Genomic DNA, 26,284 nt, shown 5'->3' on the forward strand with positions numbered 1-26,284 from the left:
GCACCAATATGAATATCATGTCAGTGCATTTTGATAGAGTTGTTTGTCTCTTCGGTTAGTGTGGACCAAGTCATCTCACAGGCTTTATAAAACTCAATTCTATCTTAGTAAAACAAATTAATCCAAATAATACATATGACAGAGCAAGTGATGTGGGCAATTAAAATCCAGGAGCATCCCTATCTAGATATTCCCTTTGAGCAAATGTGCCCAGGAGACTGTTTTGAAGTGCATTATTTTGTGAGTCTGTTCTGCCATAAAAGGAAAGTGTTGTATTTCTGCATTAATTTAGGACATTACACTTCTGGAAGCCATTTTTTCTTTTTTAAAACATAGTCTCCATACTGGTGGGTCAAGGGTAGTTGGTGGTCACATGCAGTCCTCCCCCAGATGTGGTGTGTTCCCTGTTCCTCCATCCTTGCAAAATATTATTACATGTACAGTCAGATCTCCATCTCCATGGATTCAAGCATCCATGGATTCAAGCATCCATAGCTTGGAAAATATTTTTAAAATATATAAAATCCAAAAAGCAAGCCTTGATTTTGCCATTTTATATAAGGGACACCATTTTACTGTATTTACTGGGACTTAAGCATCCACAGATTTTGATATCCATGGGGGCTCCAGGAACCAAATCTCAGTGGATACCAAGGGCCCACTGTAGATAAGTGTATTATAGCAGAGGATCTCATGCTTAGCATTTACAATCTTTTTGGGGTAACATTTTGAGAACAAATGATTTAATAATAAATGCCATTTTTAACAAGGTTTTATGGGAAACCTTGGGAAAGTTGATACATTAGGCGATATGTAAATTATCTAGCTGTTTCTTCCTGTCTCTTTCGTCTTGGTTTCCTTTTTCCTTCTCTTTCTGAGCATCATATAAGAGGGCCAAAGGTCAAAAATACTAAAGAAATTAACTACAAATATAAAGAGATATAACTAAAACAAGGGGCACATGATGAACATCCTGATTCTACTGTTGGGTCAAGCCCTCCTCAAGGTCACATATGCTTAAGTTACATCCTATCCACTTTTTTGTTTCCCATCACCTTTGTAAGAATTTGTATGACTTTTATGTAATTGAAATGGCAGGAAATTTTTAGGTTTTTGTTTTTTTTAGAAAACTTCCATTTTTCCATGGGGATTAGTAGCAGAGGGTGTGTGTGATGGAAGGAGAGTCTCAAGAACATCAATCATCCCATCTGTTGTCTCTCTTTGTTGCCTTAGTTACATTTGTCTTTAAAGTATATTTGCTTTGCTGTGTCCATTTGCTGCTAAAGCAGATGTGTTCTGACATGACATATGACCAGTCAGTGAGTAGAAAGTAGTTTGCATTGAATCATCTGAAGCCAGAGGGTTAGAACACATCAGCCCAACAGAGGTCAGAGCCACAAAGGACTATTTGAGAATGCCAATGGACTTTTCCTGGTTTTCTGTTTAATCAAAACAGACAAATGTTCTGTTCTCTCAGTGGTGAAAGAAGAAGTGAAATGTGTTTTCTCTGCTTTGCCAGAATAGAATGAGAAGCTGCTCTGAGTTTTTAAAATAGCTACATTACCCAATGACACTGTGCACCATTCCTTCATTGTGTCTTCTGGACATTACAGGGCTATAATAGTCAGAAATGGGGAAGTCATTCCGATGTCATCAGAGTTCACTCCAGAAACAGAACGCCAACGTCTTCAGTATCTGGTAAGAGGCCAAGGAACATATATTAGTGATTGGTATTGGGTTTTTATCTTCTCCATTCTTACTGAAAATGAAAATTTGTATTGTCCCACTGAAACCATTTTAAATGTACAGAGGCGCGTCCATCACGTCAAAATGGTGGCACTCATGTAGACAGGGTGCCGTCATTTTGACGTACAGAGTATGTCCTAGTGTTGCGCTGGTCTGGATACCGCCTTTCCTACTTTAAATAACCAACCCCATTATACTATGCTATTGCATATAATGAGACTTACACATTCACAGATTTTGGCATCTATGGGGGGTCCTGGAACCAAACCTCAGTGGATACCAAGGGCCCACTGTATTGAAACTGATAATGCAGAGCAATAGGGCAGATCATCTTTACAGTACAGTATTTGATAAATTGTATACAGATGCACAGTCATCTAAAAGATGTGGATTAATAAATAGTTCAATTCATATATGGTGAGAAACCATGACATCCCACTACATTGGGGCAAATAATGTGTGGCTCCCCAGAAGTTGCTAGACAGCAGTATCCATGTTCCCTCACCACTGGCTAGGCTATGTAAGGCTGATGGGAGTTTCAGTCCATCAGCATATGGAGGACCAAGAATTTTTGGCTTTTCCTCTACATAAATAGGCTGCAGAAGACTAAAAGCATCCTCTTTTGATTTTAAAGGAACCACTGTTTCCATGGCATCTGAAGTCCAGGGAAATGTGGTTTGTTTACATTTTGCCCACACTTGGCTTAAGTCATGGTTAATGATAACAAACCAAGATCAGGTTCCAGTTTCAGGCCCTGACAATCTGAAACTTTAGGTTAAACTAGACTTCACTAACCAAGTCTCACCATATGTGTTAAACTACATTTCCCACAATCATTGAACATTAACCATGCTGGCTGTGGTTGGTGAGAGTCATGGCCCAAATAATCTGAGAAAGCTGGTTTAAGTAAGCCGCACTTAAGACACTCTGCATATCTTAAAACAAAAGGTGAAGCTTTCTATCTTATCCTTTGCCACATAATAAAGGAAGAGCAGTGTGATGTCATTGTTTGAGCATTGGACTACAACTCTGGGGCCTGGAGTTTTGAACCCAGTTGGCCTTGGAAACCCAATTGGTGAACTTGGGCAAGTCACACTCTCTCACCCTTTGAGGAAAGCAAAGGCAAACTCCTCCTGAACAAATCTTGCCAAGAAAATGTCATGATAGGGTTGCCATAAGTTGGTAACAGCTTGACGTTACACAGGAACAACAACAACTGTTGTTGAAGAACAGTTAGGACATGAGTCCCAAATCCTTGCATGTTCTTTCACTGAGTGGAAAATCATAGTTTCATGTTCCATCTGATTTGAAAGCAAAAAAGTCTAGGGGGGAAAAAACTTTAAAAACACAGTAGTTTTATTAGGACAAAATGAAGCAATAGGATGCGGGAAGAATTAAAAAAATAAAATGTATTCAATCCTACAGACAGACAGACTTGCTTTGGTCTGTGTGTAAAGCCCAAATGTAAATAAAGGCCTTTTTGTCCTAATAAAACTACTGTGCTTTTAAAGTCCCCCCCCCAGACAGTTTTGCTTTCAAACCTGTTGTTTTTGGGTTTAGAGTATCACCTTTTTGCTCTCTTCATGTTCCATCTGTGAAATGTGAAAATAGTAATTTATGGAGGGACTGATCTAGATGTTCAGGACCCTCAATTCCAGCCTGATTGTCATTTATTCATTATTTATCTATATCTATATGTATTCTGTTATCTGTTTATGTTATTTGTCTATATATTTAGTGTGGGGTGAAGAGTGAGCGGTCTTAAATAAATAAATAAATAAATAAATTGCAACATATTTTGACCTATTTTGAGAGCAAATGCTTTGAATAAGCCAGAATGGACAAAAAGCCCCATTTACTATGCTTTCTAGACTTGGCAGTTGTTTCAGGTCCCACATGTTAATGGTTATTTCTGTCCTTTTAACTTTCATTTGGGGAATGTTTTTTGAAAAATTAAAGACAAAAAACCCACACATACGCACATGCCCCCTTAATCTCCTTGTCCAGTGGTGACATCTGGCAGGCCTGGCCAGTACTTTAAATTCCACCACAGATGGCTTGTGGCACCTCAGGCAGATGCTTCAAAGTATTCCACTTTTTCTGTCTGTCCAGTTTAAAACTAGCACATCAAATGGTGGTGCTTTCTCCCAATTTGTCCAGAGGCTTATTGAGGCAAGGCTTATAAAGACCAGATGACTTTTCTTTTCTAAGAAATGCTTGCTCTGAGTAGAACATTGCTTGTTTGGCTGTAAATGCAGAAAATGTTGCTGCATAGCAAGAAACCATGTTTGTCTCCACTCAGATTTTATTGCTGTTAAGTTACATTGCCAGAGTACAAAATGTTTCAGAGCAAGGGACTACTTTAGGGGTATTCATATTCACAGCCATGAATACAAAGCAACTGCAATAAATATTTATGCTGCCTACTAGTTCCACATTTATGCTGCCTATATTTAAAATAATTTGTTTGCCTTTTAAATTGAAGTGATCTGTATCATCTTGGGAGTAGAGTGTTACTTGAAGAAAGATAAAACATCGCCTGTGAGGGTCTCCCTTCCCGCCCCAGTTTCTCTTTTGAAGTTCTTTCAGCTTGGATCAAAATCACAGCAGCCAATTTGAAAAACACTTTTGCTGCTTCCCCAAACTTTTTCTTTACCTTTGTTTGTTTACTTCATCTCCATATGTAGCAAATGTGCTTGAGCCATGGATATCATGTTCAAAGAAAATATGGGGAAGATACCAGAAGCGTGAAACCACATTAGAGAAACACTTCCAATACATTTAGAGCTAACACATAGTTACCTCTCAGTACTGGAGAAACAAAGTGCCCTTTAGGGTTGTAAAGCTTAAAATGATCCACGTTTTAATATGTGCCACATCCTCAAAGCTTGTTCTCTGTGTTTGTTCCTTCAAGTCGCCTGTTGACTTATGACATCCCCTGAAATTCATAGGGTTTTCTTAGGCAAGGAATACTTACAGGTTGTTTTGCGACTTCCTTCCTCTGAAATATAGTCTTCAGCACCTGGTATACATTGGTGGTCTGCCATTCAAGTACTAACCAGGACTGACCCTGCTTAGCATGCAAGATCAGACAGCATCTGGTGCCTTTAGAATATTTAAGCCCATAAAAGGGTACTGTACTATGTGATTTAAATGCATGTGCTTTTGCCCCGTTTCTTTAAATTAAAAATATAGTGATAAGGTCCACCACCCTGAAAAGAGATAACAAAACTTGCAATACCTTAATGTATCTGGCAGGATGTAACTTACACCAGTAACTAATGTTATTTGTTTGTTTCCCCTTTCCTCTTGTCCTTGCAACACAACACACCTCTTCATAATAATAATAATAATAATAATAACAACAACAACAACAACAACTTATAACCCGCTCTTCAGCCAGGCTATCAGATCATGGATCTCTTGTGGACATCTGTTTAAATACCTCTTTGCTATCTTGACATAAGAAAAATAGAGAAGCTATGGCGGGATACATACCTCCATTTTGTAGCATGGCGGCGGCAGCAGTAGGGTTAGGGAGTGCACACCATTCACACGCTCTCTAACCCGAGTACGTACTAGGCTAACCCTAGTACGTACTGGGAGTGAAAAATGGCGGCCCCCTGTCTACATGGGCCCCTCCATTTTGACGTGATTGACGCCTAGTGTCCGCACGTCCCGGCGCGCTTGTGACGCCACAAGTGCGCCATTGGTGCATTGCGGCGTCACAAGCGTGCCACAAGAAGAACCCGCTTTTTGCAGGCTCTTTTTGTTCCGCGACGGAGCCATGTGGTTTGGCTGCTGTGGCTCTCTCACGGAGCAAACCAGGGCGGTGGGAGACCGCCCTTTTGGGTCCGTCTGTATCCTGCCAACGTTTCCTTAAATGGATCACTCTCTGCTACTCCTCTTTTCAGTCTATGCTGATGGGTTATTTTTTCCCCTGACAATGCTGTTTTCCATACTTTTAATACCTGTGCCAAATTGTGGTCATTTCGATATATTTATTTGTTTTCATTCACTTAAAACAAAGTTTTGTTTATTTATTTATTTTACTTTGCTCTTGATCCAAGAAGGATCTCTAAGTAGTTCAAGAGATCAGAATGATAAAAAATTTAGAGGTGGAAGGGACCACAAAGGGCCTTCTAATTCAACTCCCTGCCACACAGGAGTACACATCTGAAAGATCCATCAGGAAGGAGAAGTTAAGTTAGTCCTTGCCCACAGGCATACACTTTAAAAGACACAATGCAAAGGAATTGCTAGGGAGGAGGAAAGCAGCAAATCCAGGTCATTTGGTTCTCAGTTGCAGGTCTTAGAGCTACATCTAAGCTTCTGTTCCCCTTTATGGAAAGCAGTAGTAAGGAATGGTTGCTTCTCTGATTCTCTTGCTTGGTGTTTTGCAGACTAGCCCTATAGAAATCAGGATGCTACACTTGATGTCCATTTGGTCCAACCAAATGGGCTTTTAATATTCTTTGGAAAATGTTTTCTTTTATTCAGTATATGTTCTGTTTTGCTTGGTTGAATGGTTGACAGCATGACGTCAAGACCGTTTCAAGTACTGACACACATTGAAAAAGAGTTGCTATCTCTCTTAATTCATGCTATTGCAACTGTCCTTTCACATTTGCAGGTTAAGCATTGATGGATTTGTTTAATTGTAGATTACTATATTTGTCACCTTCACCACGGCTGCCCTATTCACAACAGAAAAAATACGTTCTTTCTAAGTATTTTTAGATCCTCCACCAGTTCTGGTCGATGTTAACCATAGAATTATGCTGGAAGATCTACCAATGTCTACCAAAGTATTCTCTCTGTTAGAAAAAAAATAATATCCTGATAACCCCATGGCCTTAGGGACAATATAAGGAAGAAATGACTGGAAGGCACACAACAACAACAGCATAGGAGGAAAGGCACAAACTATCGCTTTGTAATTGTTATTTTTAAGTGTAGGACATTATATCTTCCAGCAGGCAGTTTCATGTGATAAATATCTTTTGATTTGTATGCATGAAATTTTGAGTGAATAACATTAAACTGGCCTTTTCCTCTTCCTGTTCTGCTGGATAATTCCTGTCCTCTTTTCCATGAGCATTGGTGTCCCTTGTTTTACTGTGTCTTCAGGACTCTGTCCCTTTCTTTCCTTTCTTTCCATTTCTACTTTACATTGGGGTGCAGAATGTCTGTTTCACTAGGTATCTTTCACTGCAGTTCCTGCCAGCACTAACCTCCGTAGTTTAGGGTGGGAGATGATGGAATTGAAATCTGATGTAAATTAGAGGGCCACGTGTTCACTGCATCTTCATGTATCTTCTCTTGGACGCCCTCTCCACAAACCTCTGACAACAGAGAGGTTCAGCAAAATAAAGCCAGTGCTTCCTTAAACAACATCATTTCCATATTATCATATATGTGCCTATAACATAGACTGTTTCAGTTCAATCTTACACATTTGTTGAACACTAAAAAGATATTGTGCATTTTTTATTTCTTTTTGTTCCCATCTTGGAAACTTTGCTTAGCTGTCACTAATTACAATCACCAATTAGAGCTATTCAGTAAACTAGTAAACTTGCTTTAGTGGTTGACAGGTCTGAGCCACATTGTGATAGATCTAGAGGCTGAGAACATGAGACTTGCCCAAGATCACTCAGTGGGTTTCATGGCCAAACTGGGTATCAAATCCTGGTCTCCAGAGTCATAGTCCAACATTCAAACCACTATGCCACACTGGCTTTCTGTGCCACACTGGCTCTCATTATATTCATTATATTCAGGGGTAATAACACTGAATTTGTAGAAGTAAACACCAATTATTTATTTTGGACAAAACCACATCACAGAATTCATATGTAAATACAATACCCATGCATAATTAAAATCCACACAAAATATGCATCCAGGAGGGAAGACTCAAATCTAGAACAAGTTCATGTACATAGTTTGGCTGAAATTATTGACTGTGCCTCTTATTTGTAAGAAGGTGGGATATGTAGGATAGGATCCATGCATCACTTGTTCCCCAAGAATGTAGTCAGCATTGCCTAGAAAAGCAGTAACATTGTCAGTTTGCATAGCTGATGCATAGTCAGTAGTGTTAGACCAACTTGATGAAATGTTCATTAAGGCAAAGGGATGTGATATGGCTGAAGAGCCACTTGGTGATGGTCTTCACCAGGTCAGCACAGTACAAATTATAAAAGCAAGCTGTTTTGAGTTGCAAATAACAAAAGAAGCTGAGTGGTTGTGCAAGGCAAGGACTGCAGAAATAGTAAAATATGCTTCCAAATGGGTAGAGATAACTATGACTTATAATTATAGACTTCTGGGATTTTGTTCATTGCCATTTGTATTTTGTTAGTACTTTTTTTTAGCGTTATGAGAAAAAAAGTTCAGGAGTCTCAAGGATGATTGTTTTGTCACTGTACTTTTCTCTCTCCCTTTTTAAAAACCCTTGTAGGCATATATGCAGCCCCACTTGCTGGGAAATGAGTTTACACACTTGGAGTTTCCAAGGAGGGTTCAGCGTAAGGAGGTTGGAAAAAGAATGCTCTACAGAGACTTCAACATGACTGGCTGGTAAGACCATCTCCCCTTTTAGAGCACTGGAAAGTATCCTTAAAAAAAAAATAACAGCCACAGATGAGGCTATTCATTACCATCAAGTAACTATGCCATTTCCAAAACAAGGTTTTTATTCATACACCAAGGGTGGATAAACCAGGCCTGCCCCTCCCATGCCACAATGGTGATAGTGCAGTAGTAGTGACAAAATAGCCATGTCTCCTACAAATAAGGCATTGCCAAAATTGTGCATATGTCAAGCTGACAAATTTTGGTAGTGCAGTGATTTTTTTGTTAGACAGAAATGGTTTCTTTTTGCATCTTTCTGTAAATAATTTGTGTTAATCCATCTGCCTGAGAATGTTCTGGCTGGCTTTGTCATAACTGTATAAGATATTCTAGAAATCCAAGGATAATTTTTCTTCTCCATGACCCAACAGCAGACAACATTGGCTTGAAAATGGAAAAACAGCAACAAAACCAAATGGTCAGATTATCCTCCTTCTGGTTCCATTTTGATACACTAAACAAGGAGAAGGTCTCTTGGAGACTTCCAGGAGCAGAAATTCATTTTTGGAGGTCAATTTTTTGGTGTGGGGGCACTCTGATTCACAAACACCTCCCCCCCTGCCTTTGGAGTGTGTGTCTGTGCAGTCCATGAATCGCACTATGCCTGCTGCTGACCTATATGAGGAAATCATCCAGAGGTTTGGGCTGAGCCTATTAGGAATACTCACAGGTGGTTTTGCCAATTCCTTCTTCTACATATGGAAATAAAAGCTAATTTCCATATTTAAAGGAAGGAAAGGAATTGGCAAAACCATATCTGTGTATTCCTTGCCTAAGAAAACTGAATGAAATTCATGGGGTTATCATTAGAAAACTTGAATGCACAAATACACACACACAACCTCAGGGTGGCTGTGGAATGCTTGAATTCAAGACTAGAAGTAGTTTTTGAATAAATGAGAGTGACCAAGCTGCCTTAGTGCTTTAGTAGCTGGACCACCAACCACGCTATATGGAAGCAGTCATAGATGGGGTTGTTCTAAAAGGCCAGGTCTACAGTTGGAGTATTCTTCTAGACCTAGACGCCCTGGTGGCGCATGGTTAAATACCTGTACTGCAGCCACTCACTCAAAACCATAAGGTTGCGAGTTCAAGGCCAGCAAAAGGGCTCAAGCTTGACTCAGGCTTGCATCCTTCCGAGGTCGCTAAAATGAGTACCCAGATTGTTGGGGCAAATTAGCTTACAGTTGTAAACCACTTAGACACTGCTTAGGCAGTATGAAGCGGTATATAAATGAAGCATGTTTGTTTTGTTTTTTGTTTTGTTAGAACTAAGTCTACAGTTTGGCTTTTCTTCTAGACTTAGAGCTAAGTTTAGTTTGGGTGATCTTCTAGAAATAAGTTTACAGTTTGGGTGTTTTTCTTGACTTAGAACTAAGGGCACATGGGCATATGGCTAGCAAAGAGGGCACATGGCTGGCAAAGAGCTGCCAGAGGCCACTCCAGCCGCAATTGACCTGCTTCTGAAATGGGCCACTGCCATGGTCCTAAACTGCTACTGCCAGAAGTCGGATTTAATCTGCACCTTTTTGAGCTGGTCCAAAAAGACCTGATTGCAGTACCAGAGTGGTTTCTGGTTGCTTTGGGGTCATGTGTCACTTGAACACCACACTTCCAAAGCAGCTGGAAGCTACCTTATTTGGCCCATGCATTTCAGGCCACAGTCTACAGTTTAGGTGTACTTCTAGATTTAGAACTAACTGGCAAGTTTCAGATGGCAGAAGTAGCCAGGATTCCATTCTATTGCCTTAGCTGGTTTTCTAGTTTTAACTCTTTCTGTAAAGGATGAATCTTGTTTCAGTTATATGAGGTCTAATGATGCTACGGCTATAATGGAGCCTTTGTGGGATTGCACAAGGTAGTTGAAAAATGTCAACTGCTACAAAATGTGGCCGCTCAGGAATTGGTAAGTGCTAGATGGTTGGATCAAATGACATACATATTGTATCTGCTGCAGCGGTTGCCACTGTGTTTCTGGCTTTAACTAAAAGTGCTTTTATTGGCATTGAAATGCCTAAATATTTGGAGTACTGATTAATTAAACTTTCACTGAAACCAAGCCACCCTCAGTTTGAGTACATGACTTGAACTCCTGCTTTTGTGTTTTCCAGTAAGTGACATTGAGCTGAAAGTCACAAGGGATAAAACTTTTCTGGCAGTGGTCCAATTGCTTATGGAATTCTGTTCCAGTTGATGTTCCCTAAGACACCACATTACATATCTTAAAAATGTCCTAAAGGCTTATCTTTCCACTTTGGCATATAAGTGAGTGAGGTGACTGGATGGACAATGCTAACTGGTTTCACTGCTACGTTGTGATAATTTGTTCTTAATGTTTTATTGTGTTTTGCAATTTTAATTTTGCATGCTGCACAATTACTGTAAATGGGAAAGGTTTCTTACAAAGGCAGTAGTGCACCTTTTAAATAAATGAATTCATAAATTTCTTGTGTTGTTTTAGTCACATTATTTTAAATGTATGGGGCAATACAGACCACCCCTTTCAGGGTGGTCTGTAAGTGCCCATTTTTGGTCCGCAGTGTTGCCGCAGCAACCAAACCACCCGGCAACACTGCAGACCAAAAAAGGAGCCGCCTATGGCAGCTCCTTTTTGGGACATCACAAGGGCTGCGGCCCCTTACAACATCTCTTCCTGTGCATGACATGTGAGCGCTGCGATGCCCACACATCATGCACACGCCCCCATGTGGGTGGGGCAGCGCTGTAATGGCACCGCCTGCATCTAGTAGGGCTCAGGACCGTGCTGTTGGTGTGCGGTCCCGAATCCTACTATCGCCGCCTGTATTCTAATCATTGTTTTTGATTTTGTATGTCTATGTTTTAACACATTGTCTGAGCTGACCTTTACTTTTCTCTTTCAGCTAGTTTCAAATAAGTTTTTAAAATTCTGGTTAACAAATACACACAGAGAGAAAGAGAGAGAGAGAGAGATTCATTCATTGTTTGGGGCTCCCCACTAAATGTGGCAGTTCATGTGAACTTTGCTTTGTCTAACTTGCAAGTTGTGTTCAAGAAATATTGTAGCTGTGAGCGCTCTCTTCTTCTTTATTGTTCTGTTCAATGTCCATTGACAGGCCCAGCCAGTCAGTCTGACAGGGAAAGGGATAAGTAGATTGAGAAATGCCACAGAATGTTTTATGAGGCCAACGCCAGACTCGCATGGCCTGCTCCCCTCCCCTTTAATACAAATTGATTGATTGAATTGAGCACAGAAACCCTGTTCCAGAAACCTTAGGCTTTATTCTCCAGAGGGTCCTGCTCCCCAATAATAAAAAAGAGACCCAACTGACAGTCCTCATTAGCTTAGCCACAGATCCCAAGGCAGTACTTAAAATGACAGTCTCCCTTTCCCAGACCTGGATTTATCTGCCAGCCAATGCCAGTGGGGCTAATTAACTTACTCTTATTAGTCATATTCAGATAAGTGGTTTTCCTTGATAGTTTGACTCGGGGGTACAAAAAGCAGCTTTATGTTTTCACCTGCTCCTTTGCACCTTGCTTCCAAACCCCAAATGAAAATTCTGTCTGCTGATGCTGGTTTTCACAGGTCTGCAAGAGAATGGGATCACTTCCTCATTTATAGGAAAAACAAAATTTTTCTTGATTTTCTTGAAAGAAAAAGAGAGAGATTTCATCCAAGTAATTTATTTCTCCAAAAATATAATAATTTGTGGAGACAATTTAAAACTCCTTTCAGACTAAATACAGATAAAGTATGATTGTTGAGTGCCGACGCCAGTTATTTGTAGCTAATGACAAATGGTCAGAAAGAGATTGAAAATAGAAGGTGAGTCAGGTTTAACCCAAGTCCTTTTGTTTGTTTGTTTCCCAACTTCATGCATGCAGGCAAAATGTGTACAGTTCCAAGTATTCCATCTAGAGTACAGTTCAGTGATGATAAATGTCTGTTCACAACATGCATGTTCTGCATCTTTCCCGGATTTGCAAGCTGTAGCTGCAGGAACAGCAGGGGGAAGAGATCTAACCTGCTGCGTACAGCATATCTCCTGGCAATGACAAATGGCTCTTCTTTCCCTTAAGAGCTTGCATGTCAGAGGAACAAAGACAGAGTTGCAGGGCTAGGTTGAGCTGGATGAAGGCAACCTGGAGAAGCCTAATAGCCATCCTGCCCCCTCCCACCATTACTGCAAAGGAAGGAGTAGTGATATAAAGTTTACCTTGGCCATGGGGTTCCTTCTGTGAATTTTTGTGTTGCCATTTCACACTGATCATAGCTTCTTTTCTTTACTGGCAAATGTATTTCTTGGCACGTAATGTTGTATTTCATTTTATTTGGGTTTCCACATCTAAACAGACTGGAGAGACACTGAAATCCCTGCTTCTAAGTTATATCTGAATACTAGACTTCTATTCTACATTTTTTTAACTTTTTAATATTCTGGATGTCACTCTTCTGGTATGGCTAAGCTGTAAATTTGGGAAATTCTGGTTCAAATTCCTATTCAGCTGTGAAGCCAGCTGGGTGGTCTTATATCCTGGCTTTCCAAGTACACAATCTAATCTATCTCATTAAAATAATGCTTACGGTAGGTTTGTACTGTGTTCTAGACAGAAGCTGTACTTTTTCCTCCTCCCAGCTACTGTCTTAACTCTTTCTCATACCTCACTGGAGTCTTTTTTTTAACAGAAATATGCCTGTCCACCAATTCAACATTTACGGATTTTTAATTGTCAGTTGACAAAATTAACCCTCCATTTTTACTTTTTATGTTTGAATTTGAAGTTATTTTACTGTACTGAATTTTTATATATGCCTCTCTTTAGGAGTGGTACATGTATTCCTGTAATAAATATATCTAGAGATTTGGGAACATAATCTGCTACCTTGTTTTGTCAGAAGCTATCATCTTGCTTTCAGATGTTAGTTTCAGGTATTCTGGTATCGTGATTCAAGTCTCTCTCTCTCTCTCCCCATCTTTTTAATTTGATAAAGTGGAATAAATGAGGTGGTGAGAGGAAGTGCAAACATGTGCAAATTCTGGGTTAATTAAGAGGACAAAACCTATTAAATCTGAGAGGAGAAAGTGCATATGCAAAGAATTGATCCAAGACTATATGGAGCTGAACTGAGCTGAACTGAAGCAGACATGAGAAGCTTGGATTGGGACCCATCTTGAGAACATTTTGTACGTCAAAGAAAAGATGGAAGATTGTATATAATTTCTAACCAAACGTTCATCTTTTGCACAGGCCTGACTCACATGACTGTTTCATGTAAAATGATAGGTGTTTATGTATGGCAGTCTCTATAACATTGGTAAAGATTCTGCAGTATACACTCCCAGAGTATATGCTCCCTGAAAATTTCCAATGCTTGTGTGGTTTGAACAATTAGGATACTATTTCTTTGTCCTGCTTGTTAAGTATACTTTTGGGGGTCATAACCAAGCTGAAGGAAGAGTATGGAGAACAGCTTGCCCTGCCCTGCACTTAGCATATTACTTTGTTGGCTTGTTCTTAGCTTTGCTTTCTTGTTCTACATACATAGCTGAACGGAGATCCTGTCTAGTTGGGAATCGAAGCAGGTATGGGGAACCTTTGGTCCTCCAAAACTTTTTGACTAGTGACCCACATGTTCTTATCATTGGGCATGCTAGTTGAGCTTTAGTGAGTTGAAGAATCAAACATCTGGAAAGCAAAAGTTTCCTTGCCCTTCTCATATACAATGCATATTGTTATGCTTGTTATTTAGATTGTATATTGTTACAAACTAGAATTATGGTTCTTACAGCCCAAAAAAAAAAGGATACTGCCAGACCATGTATGTTCTTGAAAGGGATAGCCTTACTCACATACAATTATATATGAAACCTCTTTTGTTCTTTCTTATGTATTCTATTTCTCCTTTTTTGTATGAAGTATTTGAAAAGTATAACATTCTGTCAAACTTGTTTTTCCTTTTGTACAGCTCCTTCTCAAGAAATGTGTGCAATTTTACTTTCCCCCCTCGTATATTATCACTGTCCTAAAATCTACCATTATGAAAGTAACCCAGTTCCTTCATATTTATATATCAGCTGCAGTTATTTAGTTCCTTCATCATTGCAGGTTCCTGGCTGATTTGTAAGACATACTGTGCCTTGGCTTGCCTGGCTTCCTTTCTCTCTGCAGTTCTTTTATTCTAAGAAATGGCATGTGGATTCTAATGAGATGCATAAACAAGGGAGGGTCTTAAAGGATGAAAGTCTTTGGAGGATGAAGGTGACACAGCCTAACTTTAGAATAGTTTACATGTAGCAACCTGCAGACAGATTTCAACAGAAGTAAATTAAAAATAAATGCTTGGGAACTTTCTAGCATTGTTCTGCTAGGCAAGTATTGGACTAGGTAGACCTTTAGGCCTGGTCCAATTCAGCAGTTCTAATTGTAAAAGTAAATAATTCTGCAATCTTTCACTTGTCATCAGATGTTATAGGGGGAAAAGTCGTAATATTTGCAGGATTCTCAGGAGTGAAGAAAAAAACCTCCTGTATGCCCACAGTAGAAGGGAAAGCATAATAGTGCCTCAATAGGTTTACATTTAGAAAGGATCCTTTAGTCTATAGGTTTTTTAAAAAATTTCTTCCAAGACTCTTCCCAACCACATCTTTTTCATATAGGTCCATAGTGTCTTTTTCTTATGTATACTTTATTTAAACTAAGCATTTAAAATAGTTAAATGGTATTTTTTTTTAATGTCAGTGTAAGATACTTGTTTTTTAAGTCTATGTAAGGAAAGCAGACAAATTCCTTATCCCATATTGAGCTGTGAAGTTAATTAGAACTATTGACTAGTGTTGATGGTTTTCTATGTCTAACTTGAGAGAAACAGTCTTTATGAAAGCATGGGAGCCAAAAATCGAGGGAGGGAGCTGTCTGAGGTATTAAACTAAAAACTTCCTTGGCAGACTATGGCAGAAAAATGGAACCTAGTGTATTCTAAATTCAGAGTTTTGTGTATTTCACTGTTTTGCCCAGTGCAGGACTTGTGGATGGTTCTTCTGTATCACTCCAGGATTTCTTGAATATCAGCTGCTAGAATACTTCTTCTTTTTTTTAATTTGGAGCATGCCTTTGAAATTTAAGAACTGTTTGACTTTCCTTTTTCAAACTGCTGAATGTTGCCATTTTTACATCTCAGTTTGAATCCAAATGCAAATTTGCCCATATATTTATCCTTTAATGAGTACTTCACAAATGCTGGACATGGATGGCAGCAGAAGAAGAAAACAGCAGCTTCACAAAGCATGGCATTGACTATATCTGGTCCTGGGTTTGCTTTTTTCCTGCATGATATGATGCTGACAGAGTTTAAGAGGACTCAAGATTATAAGTGGTGCTATACCTTCATCTTTACTGTGTATGGTTTCTGTCATGCTTTGGGTGGGCACTAATTTTTTTTCAGAGGCAGTGGTTGGGAAAATAAGGCAAAACTGGAAAGCTGCCACTTAGCTGTGATTTTATTGTTTGTTGCTTCTGGATTAAATTTCTCTCTTGAGGGGTGTCATGCTGATCTACTTGAAAAGGCTCTTCCTCTTCTGTGTGTTTGGGTTTATGGGATGACAGCAGTGGCACAATACATATTTTATGCACCATGTTCTTCCTATAAATGACATAGACAGCATAAACACAATTTTATTGCTTAAAAGCCAGTGAAATAGTCTACCAGACTGTAGCTGTGTAAAAGAAACCAAGGGAAGAATGTTTGTGTGTGGGTTTGTGTGTGGGGTGGTGGTGGTCATGCTACAGGGCAAGTTTAGCAACTAATGGTTCACAGCTTATTCTGCTTCCCTTTCTGAACAACCAGACCCGTAGGCTGGAAAAATAATAAATGCTGTGTGTTTTATGACAGCTTCTCCCAAACTGGTGTCCTCCAGCTGTATTGGACTGCAACTCCCATTCCACCCCCAGATAGCCGTGCTGTGTTGGCTGGGGGGGTTATGAGAGTTGCAGTCCAGTGAATATATCTGAAAAACTGCAGGTGGAAGAAGGCTCTCTTAGGTTACATCTACACTGTAGAAATTATGCAGTTTAATGAGGTACTTTGAATAGCTCTGGTTGGCTCTTTTAAACTTCAGCATTAAAATACTCTGTCAGAGAGTTTTTACTTTGTTAATTTGAAATATCTCGTGAAACTACATATCCTGGGAATTCATAAATCAGAAATTTGGCAGAGAAAGTGATATCAAAGCGTGTGGATACACCCAGGATTGGAGAAACAAATGCAGCTTTCCAGATGACAAAAATGTTAATTGAAGCTTCCCAAATGACATAAATGTAGCAAAATACATGCAGGGAAGATCATCAAGGAAGACCAGTCCATAAATATTGTGGTTGCATGCTAATTCCTACAGTTGATATATCTTCATGTAGGAATGTTGTAGGCATTTGGAAGCAACAAGAAACCTGACAGTGAGAATTTCTGGCTGAATAACCTGATTGATGCTATCTATTGTTTGAAGCTTTCCTTAATATATTTCACTTCTGAATGAATTTTCCTTTTTTTAAAAATAGCTGATGCATGCATTATCTTAAAATCTTGCTGTTTCTCAATACTACCCATGTATAATATAATCCCATTCTTTTTTGCAATATTACTGCTATTTGGTATCCAATTGCTAGTCCAAACTACAGTGGGCCTGTTGAAGCAATGGGATTGAAGTGTGAGTTACTATCCGGCATTTGATTTAATGAATCCATCCAGATTAAGGAAGGGCAGTTGGATTAATGTGCCTGTAAACTTGCTTCTGTGCATTAATGTTTTCTTCTTGCTGTTCAAATAGTACAGATTGTACAGGAAAGGGATTGGTCAGAATCCTGTTAGGGATATATACACACATAAGCATCCTTTACATGTGCAAGTGGCCTTTTTTTGGTGCTGTGGTGCTTAGTATTCTCTCCCTTTGCAGTGCTGATATCAAATCTAAGATCCATCAGGTTACTCAGGGACTCTCAATATTGTTCCAATATTTTGTGTCAAGCTATGGGGATGTATATTTACACTACGCTGATGGATATTGGATTGAGGCCTTTGGATGGGAAAGAGTTTGGCATTTCAAACAGTGTAACTTTTTTATGCAAAGGGATCTTGTAGCACCTTTGAGACTAGGGGGCTATACAGATGGGCGGCTAAATGCCACCCCTGTTTGCCCCGGATCGTTGCTGCAGCAATCACACGCCACGGCAATGATTCGCTCCCTCTCAGGAGCAAAAAGAAGCTGCTCAAAACAGTTTCCTGCAAGGGGCACCATATTGGTGCTCATGCACCATGATGATGCCCCTTCCGCAGAGCGTGCTCCGCTGCCCATGCGTCATAATGGTGTGCCCCATGTGAATGGGTGCACACCATAATGGTGCACTGGCAGTGGAACAAGGGCTGGGTGCATTTGGATGCCCATCCCTAATTCACCCCTACGCCGTAGTCAGGCCCCGGCACAGAGTGCCATTCTGTACTACCCCTAACTTTGTGAAGAAGCAGGAGCAAAAGCTTTCATAGACTTGGTCTACTTTACCCATTGCATGGTGTGAACTGGTGCCCAGAAAGGACCTTTATAATAAGACGTCATGAATAGCCATAAAAATGCAAAACTTGTGGGTATGGCGATGAGGTGACATGTTCAGTTTTAACTATGGTAGTTGAGGGACAAAGGCAGGAGGAATGATGTTGCCTAAGGCCAGGGTGGGCGGTAGACTATATGAATGGTGGAGTTTTGGAATGTGGTGTGGACAGGCTGGGAACCAGAAAGGAGATAAGATAAATTGGCTAAGAGCACCTTTGTGAGGCTGAGGTGTTAACCAGTGTTACAATATGTGTAGTGTGTCAGGAACCCATTGTCGCTTTCAGTTGATAGATTGGCATTTGTGGATATATTCTAATTCAGCTGTTTCTCTTTCCAGCCTTGTACGGTTTGTTGTTGTTGTTGTTGTTGTTGTTCAAGGACAGCTGTTCTGAGGTAACGACTGTCTTTAAACATTTTATTATGAGATATATTTTTGTGAATAGTCCATGTGGTGTAATGATTTGTGTTGGACTAGAACTCTGAGAGACCAGGGTTCGTATTCAGACTCAGATATGGAAACCCATTGGTTAACCTTGGACAAGTCACACATTTTCAGCCTAAAAGGAAAACAGTGGCAAACCTCTGAATAAATGTTTACTTGAAAATCCTGTTGTAGGGTCGTCATAAGTTGGAGTTGACTTGAAGAGAGATGATAACATATTTTTGTGAATTGCATCTCATTTCTTCCAGGGTATAACCCCCCCTCCATATCTGTACCCTTGATTATTCTTTAAGGTGCCTCAATACTGTGTTCTTGTTTTATTGAGCAGACTTGAGCTGATACCCACCTAGAATTGTTATTATGGTGCAAAGTACAGTTGGCCCTCCGTTTTGGTGGGGACCCATTGCAGATCTCCCCCCCCCCGCAAAAATGGAGGCTCATGCATATTCAAGCCCCATAGGCTTGAATGAGGTGTACCTTCATGTGCACACCCCTCCAAGGATTTTCGAGGTGGTGGATCTCAGATCCGTAAGTTAGGAGGGGTGACTGTACTGAGATTGGGGGGGAATGGAATGCTTTGTAAAGATGGAGCACAGACAGACTCAAAGAAATAATGCTGCCAACTAGTGTCAGTCCACTGCCTCAGTAATTGAGTCTGAGCTTTATAAAATATTGTTTATTCTCCCACAGGGCATACAAAACCATTGAAGAGGATGACTTGAAGTTTCCCCTTATATATGGTGAAGGCAAGAAGGTGGGAATAAGCATTTTGTCATTTCAAAGGAATATGGGGCTGTTTTTTTCTGTTTACCACTCTGTTTAGCCCCGAGCTGTGCAATGTTTTCCTCTGTCTCTGTCTCTTTATTTCATCATTCTGTCAGCTTGAAAAGAATATTATGTCTGTCATAAATCACCTCACCCAGTCTATAAAGTGGGTGAGGGAGAAGGGAATGTAGTCTCTTTGATCAAAGGCAGTTTAGGAACATTTACTGCCGAATTTTCTGATTTCACCCACTTAATTGTTTTGTTTGTGTTTTGAACAATCAGAACAGGGAGCTGGTTTGAAAAGACATGCTTTATTTGTTTCATTTTTATAGAGTTTACTGCAGTTTGAGTGCAGAGTTGCATGTACCTTGGTAACCTAGGGAAAGACTGCTTTGAGAACAATTTTCATAAGATTGAGTTCCGTTGGTGAGCCAGTACACAGAACCATCTATTGTACTTTTGTTTTTTGAGCTGCACCCACTGCTCGGTTAATTTCAGTACAATTTCATTTCAAGAATATGAAGAAAAGATTGAGAAGTCTATTGAAGTAGCAACATGTTACCAAATGCATAATTAGGAACAGCCAGATTATTAGTGCTAACCCCAGCAAGCCAGATAGGCAAGGCTGTGAGATCAATAAAAGGACATTGAGTTCTCAAGGCTGCTAGCATTTGGTATGCATGCTCTGTTTCTCCGCAGTTCTTCTCAAGTTTGACTGCTTGCTTGAAATTTATATTTTAAAACCCCTATCTTCAAAATTAATCTATGCAAGGTTCAGATCTGTTGTAGCTTATCTATATGGTCTAACTGGGTTTTGTGTGTGTGTTCAAATGTGTTTTCACACCTGCAGCTTTTGAAATTTATTTTTCTTTGTTTCTGTGTGCCTACTGTTGCTGTATTTTAATTCCTGTTGTATTTCAGAGGCAGTATTGGAAGTATTTAGCATTTTTATAAGTTGACACAAGAAGTGTTCTATGAAGTTTACTGCAGGTGGTTTGCACTGATTGTGTCTTGACACAGCAGAGTGCTGATTTAGGCTTGTAAATTCTACTTTGGTTTTGACTTGAACCCTGAGAATGATTATCAGCAGTCAGGAGCAAAGTAGGGGATCAGGCATGAATGACCAGGAAAGCAGTTATACCAAGAAGGAATGGACCAGGTGCTTCAGACAACATGCTTGCCCCAGAATTTTCTACAGCTTCACAAAACATATTCTCCCATATTTGTTCTCAACCTAAATGAGGAGAGAGAGGATCAAATGTTCAAACCAGTTTTAACTGCTGCTTCTGTGAAACAGTTGGGAGTTCAGAAATGCCTATCAGTCTGTTCATTTAATTATGAAAATATTTAAGGCCCACCCTCTGTGAAAAGAACTCAGAGTGGCTTACAAATAACATTAAAGCAAATAAAACAGTTTAAAACAATAGATCATATAAACAAGTTAAGAACACATCAAACAAAATACTGAATTAAAAACAGATTTAGAAGATTTAAAAAGAGTCTACTGTAAATCACCCAAATACCCAAATGTGGATGCTGGTCAATCTTCTGACCATCTCTGTTTCTGACAGCCGTGCCAACTTCCCCTTCAGTTCTCTGCACCCCAGCCCACCACCTTCACTCTGAGTACCATATTATGGGGGCTTAGAAAGCTCCCAAAATGGTGGGAATGAGGAAGTTAGCTTCTTGATATTTACTTTTACCAGCACAGCATTGGATCAGAAAAGCAGTCCAGAAAATCAGCTTCCCTAAGCTCTTCATTGGACAAGAAAAGAAGAAGCCTTTTGAGGGAGTTCTTGGTGTTTACTTGCTGTTCTTTGTTTCTTATGGCATGTTTCATTATTCTTAGGCTCGTGTTATGGCAACAATTGGGGTTACGAGAGGACTTGGAGACCACGACCTGAAGGTGCATGACTCAAACATCTACATCAAACCATTTTTGTCCTCATCACCTGAGGTAGAGCATTCATGTCTTTCTAAAGGGGACAGGATGAAGGCACTAAACAAAGAATAATTGTGTGTTTAAATCTCTGAACAAGATCTTTTCATGTCTGTGCTTGGGAAAAGTTTAGACAGTATTCCACATGAAAAATGGCAAGACCAGTCCTACTACTTAGACAAACAACCACCTTAGGCAGCAGATACTGGAGGATTGTAACAACAGTCCTTTGGCTGTTCCTCCTGAGCCCCCAGCCATTCCTCTCTGTTGGAGAATGGAGCTCTGTGTGCCCATGGCCTGTTTCCTTCCCTAATTTAGCCTTCTCTCTCATCTGGTGGAAGATGTTGTTCCATTGATAGTGAGTGTCTATATGTGGAATGAGTTAGGGGTTAATTTCCACACCTTGTCATTTGGCACAGGCAACATTTGTCTTGGGTGTCCCACAAAATGACTGTTGGGTGGCTGGAATAACAAACAAATTTAGTAAAGGTCAAGAATGAAATGGTCAAATCTCAGTTTATATGTTCACTTAGAAGTAAGCCTTTGTGCATATTTGCTTGGCAGTAAATAGTATTGTGTTCATCTCTAGTGAATAACTTGAGAATTGCAACCTAAGGTTGTTAATTTAATGGCTGTCTAGAGGTATTTAGAAAGCCTATAAAACAGATAGAACCGTAAAGTGGTCAGCTGGCACTATGTACTGGAAGCTGGCTACAAGGCAAAAACCAAGAGTGGTTTTCACTGTCTTCTAAATTAAAAATTTAAAAACCCAGAAAGGGTGCTAATTGATAAGTTCTGCACATAATAGTGCTGAGGACCATTTTTTTTTTTGTATTGGCATTCAAATTACTTGGGTGATATTGAAAGTTGCTTGCATGTTTGTTCATGAAAACTGAGTTAGCTAATGTTTCACATAAAAAGGAACAAGGCAATTAGGAGGGGGCTTGTTTCAATAAAGTATAGTAAGTTCCTTGATGAGTAGCAAAGTAGCTAGTAAGGGCCAGCATGGACTAGGACACTGGGAGACAAGGGTTCAGATCCTGGCTCAACCATATAAACTCACTGGGTGACCTTGGGCAAGTTACACTCTCTCAGCCTCAGAGGATGTCAATGGCAAACCTCTCTGAAGAAACATGCTGAGAACACCACATTATAGGGTTGCCTTAAGGGTCGCTACAAGTCAGAAACAACTTGAAGGCATTCAACAACAATAAAAGTAACTAGTGCAGAGCTTTGTTTATGTCAACTATTTTCTTAAATTACATATAACAGAACAGGCTATTTCAAAATAGAAGAATTACAAATCCCTCACATACTTTGCAGACAGCTTCATTGTCCAGAAGGTAGAAGAGGCAATAATGGGATCAGCTGTTTTAGATCTGATCCTAACCAACAATGATGACTTGATTAATGGGGTGACAGGATCCTTAGGTGGGAGTGATCACTTTCTCCTGGAGTTTGTTAAATAGTGGAAATGGAAAGCCAAGCGTAGTCAGACACCCACTCAAGACTTTAAGAAATCTTATTTCAGTAAACATAGGGAAATATTGGTGTGATCTCATGGTTAGGAATACTAAAAGAGAAGGGAGTTCATGATGCTGGGAATTTCCTAAAAGTGAAATATTGAGGGCAAAATTTTAAACAATTTCACTGAGGAGAAAAAAGAAACCAAGATGGATGTCTAAAGAACTTTCAACTGAGGTACTATTTAAAAGAGACATGCACAAGAAATGGGAAAAGAGGGAAAGCACAAAGAGAAATTCAACCAGATAGCCAGCACATGTAGGGAAAAAGTCAGAAAAGCTAAAACACAGAACAAGCTCAAGCTTGGTGGGGAGAAATGGTAGGGCCATTGCATGGAGAAGTTGATGAAATGCTAACAGCAGACAGAGAAAAGGCAGAACTACTCAACATGTTTTTCGTCTCAGCACTCAACCTAGGGAAAATGGAGTAGATTATGAAGTAAGGGAGATTCAGCACAGGATAGGTGTGGTATAGGAATACCTGACCAGTCTAAATGAAGTCCCCAGGGCCAGATGAACTACATCCAAGAGTATTGAAAGAGCCAGCAGAAGTAATCGCATAACCGCTGGCAATATTCATGGAGAATATTCTGCAAAAACTCTTGTAATATTTCCCAGTGATGACAAAAGTGTTGAAATGCATGATTTTTGATTGTGAAAAAAAAAGAGTTTAGATTTATATTGCTACACCAGCTGTCTTTTCTTTTGTTAAGATTCTGGGAGTTGTAGTTCAGCACATTTGGAAGTACCAGGTTAGAGAAAGTTTCTATAAGCTTTTCCTGTTCAATGATTTCTAAGATTAATGCAGCACAACAAGATGATAAATTACTCTCAAAGTCATGCCAAATATGTTTCCCAGCACATCAGTGGCGGACTGACCCTGTCAACTACAAGGACAATGCAGCATTGCTGCTCAGGTGCTTCCAAATCCTAGTCCGATAATAATTTCTCCTTGTCTTCTATGGCAAGGTTACTTCACTTCCTTGAAAACACAGCAATTGCTGGGATAATGAAAGTGCTCAATTAATAGTTCAGATCGACTCCATTTTTGGAATTCAAGAAGACAGTTAGACAGTGTGGAGTACTAGGCAGGCAGTTACAATACCTATGTCTAATAGCAGACACACTTGGAAAAACAGAAAATGGCCTTTCTTTTCATGCTGGCTTAGTGACATCTGGCAACTCACTCAAGGAGTTTATTATAGAGTATACTGCATGGGATGCTAGAGATTACCTTTTTTGTATAGCTGAGTACAGGGCTGTGAGAAATGTTCTAGTATGAGAGGACGTCTTTTGCAAATTGTGTGAATGCTCCAAACTTTGCATACTTTGGATGTTTCTGGTTGATCAGCCAGGACACAAGCTGATAGCTGCTCTTGATTTTCATGCAGATGATTCCTTCTTATCTCTGGAACAGGGAGCTGAACAAAACATCACTGCCAGAAACAAAAATGGACTGGAATTAATGGCCTGTAATTCTATTCCTGTCTAACATACTGGCAGATAGAATTTTGTTCTAGCAAATCCCATCTGCACAATCCTTCAGAAGGGGAGGGTTTCCAAGTAGCCTAAGACTTAGGGGAGAGCCTTATGTATCTGTCCTTTATATTACCTGCTAGAGGGATTAAGTTGCTTTCTTGGTTGGGGGGGAGGGGTGTCATAATTCTTATTCAGTAAAATCTCTTGATTTTCCATCCCTTCATGTGTGCATTTATTTTTCTTTTAGGTGCGAGTATATGATCTTCTCCATTATGAACATGGCCCAGATGATGTGCTGATTTTAGCTACAGATGGACTCTGGGATGTACTATTAAATGAAGAAGTGGCAGAAGCTGTGACTAACTTCCTGCCAAACTGTGACCCCGATGATCCCCACAGGTTTGTAATCTCTTTATATAGCTTTAGCAAATTATTATTCATTCAGTCATTCTTTCATTCATTTGGATACCCCCTTTCCTCCAATACTGGGACTTTTGCTTCTAAATGGTACTTTTTATGGAGTGCAGGATAAAGGTGTAAAAAGAATCTATGGAAAGGAATGATAGTAAATAAAGCATGGCTAATATGAGTTTTTAAAGTAACTTTGGAGTGAATTAAACTCAGTTTGAGTAACAGGATTTTAACTCAGTGGTAAAACACCCCTTTGCTTACAGTATCTTCAGGATAGTCTGGGAAACTTTCTGCCTGTGAACTTGAGAATTAGGTAGATAGATGGACCAATGGTCTGGTTCAATTTAAAGCAGTTTTCTGTATTCCTAACTATTAATCTTAATTTGGATACTTAGAAAATATGAAATGTAAAAGAGGCTTTCATTTAACAGGTTACAAGTTAAACAGATGGTTGACAAGATGCAAGAAAATATCATTTTTACCTTCCTAAGCTTTGCTAGTATAGAGTATAGTATAGAGTACAGAACAGTTGTGGCTAAGGTGGGTTACAAACGGCCCTCAAGGGGCCGTTTTGCCGCCGCCACCATTTGCTGCGTAGGGAAGCCCCAGCAGCCAGACCGCGAGGCTTCCCTCCGCAGCGAAAAAGGAGCGCCGAAATGGCGCTCCTTTTCAAAATGCGGAAGTGGCGCTGCGAGGGGTGGAGTGCGCCATCGCGGCATCACTTCTGCCGCAACATGTCTGGCCGCACAGCATCCAAGACGTCAAAATGGCGGCGCCCATGTGGATGGGCGCCACCATTTACGACGCACTCCATGCGTGTTGGGGGCGGGGCAGGTTAGGAAGGGGCAACTCTTCCTAACCCTAGGACGCCCCTTCCTAACCCTAACACGCATGGAGTGTGTCGTTAGTGGCGGTGTGTAACCCGCCTAAGTGACTATTCTGTATTCACAATCACTATTTAGTATTGATTGTCCCATGATCACACACACACACACCATTTTACTTGACATCAGCTGCATGGAGAAAAGGAGATCCATTTTATTGCCATTCAGAGCACGGGTACATTATGTTTGATGTAAGACCAGCTAAGTTGCTGATACAGAATACTTGCTATCATTTTTATTTCTTCCATTGACTACTTAAAAGTATTCCATAGTGAAATCCATGACTGGGTTTTATTAATCGATCTAAAAAGTGTTTGATTTTCTACATCACCAGATGAATGTTAGGTGCTATTAAACAGGAAGTTACCAACACCAGCTGGCACCTGAGTGAGTATGTCGTCTGTAAGTGCAGATGGCAAACATACACTGACATTTAAGCATACGCTTGTTACCAAAATATACACATCTGCAAACTAATTTTTGAATCCTTAATACACTATACATCATAATCATCATCATATACTCTGGTTTCTCTTCAATTCATATAAATCTTTCACATTTTACTAAATATCTTACTAGTCAACTTCTGGTAAAATTAAAAAAAATTCTAAGCAAGTAACATGAACAAAGTGTGTATACTCATCTGTCTAAGCAGTCTACCATGGAATTTTGTGGCATATTTTTTTTCATGTGCATACTTATCACAGGATTACCTTCAATTTGTCCATGCTCCATCTGCCAGGTGCATATGATTGTAGCCTAAAAGAACCCTCATACCGTTGGAGGCAAAGTCTTTGAATAACACACGAAATGTTTTTTGAGAGCATAATAATAATAATAATAATAATAATAATAATAATAATAATAATAATAAT

The 26,284-nt window shown here is 39.7% G+C and overlaps 1 protein-coding gene across 1 annotated transcript in view; it reads left to right on the forward strand.

Annotated features, from left to right (window-relative positions):
• The window catches only part of PPM1H (protein phosphatase, Mg2+/Mn2+ dependent 1H), a 97,258-nt gene that overhangs the window by 65,181 nt on the left and 5,793 nt on the right, over positions 1–26,284 (forward strand). Inside the window, exons 5-9 of the mRNA XM_042469308.1 lie at positions 1,614–1,698; positions 8,213–8,331; positions 19,099–19,162; positions 21,023–21,130; positions 24,362–24,513. Coding sequence (XP_042325242.1) covers positions 1,614–1,698; positions 8,213–8,331; positions 19,099–19,162; positions 21,023–21,130; positions 24,362–24,513 — 528 coding nt within the window. The remainder of the gene's footprint in view (positions 1–1,613; positions 1,699–8,212; positions 8,332–19,098; positions 19,163–21,022; positions 21,131–24,361; positions 24,514–26,284) is intronic.

This window comes from Sceloporus undulatus, chromosome 5 (genome assembly GCF_019175285.1).
Source record: "Sceloporus undulatus isolate JIND9_A2432 ecotype Alabama chromosome 5, SceUnd_v1.1, whole genome shotgun sequence".
NCBI classification, from domain to species: Eukaryota; Metazoa; Chordata; class Lepidosauria; order Squamata; family Phrynosomatidae; genus Sceloporus; species Sceloporus undulatus.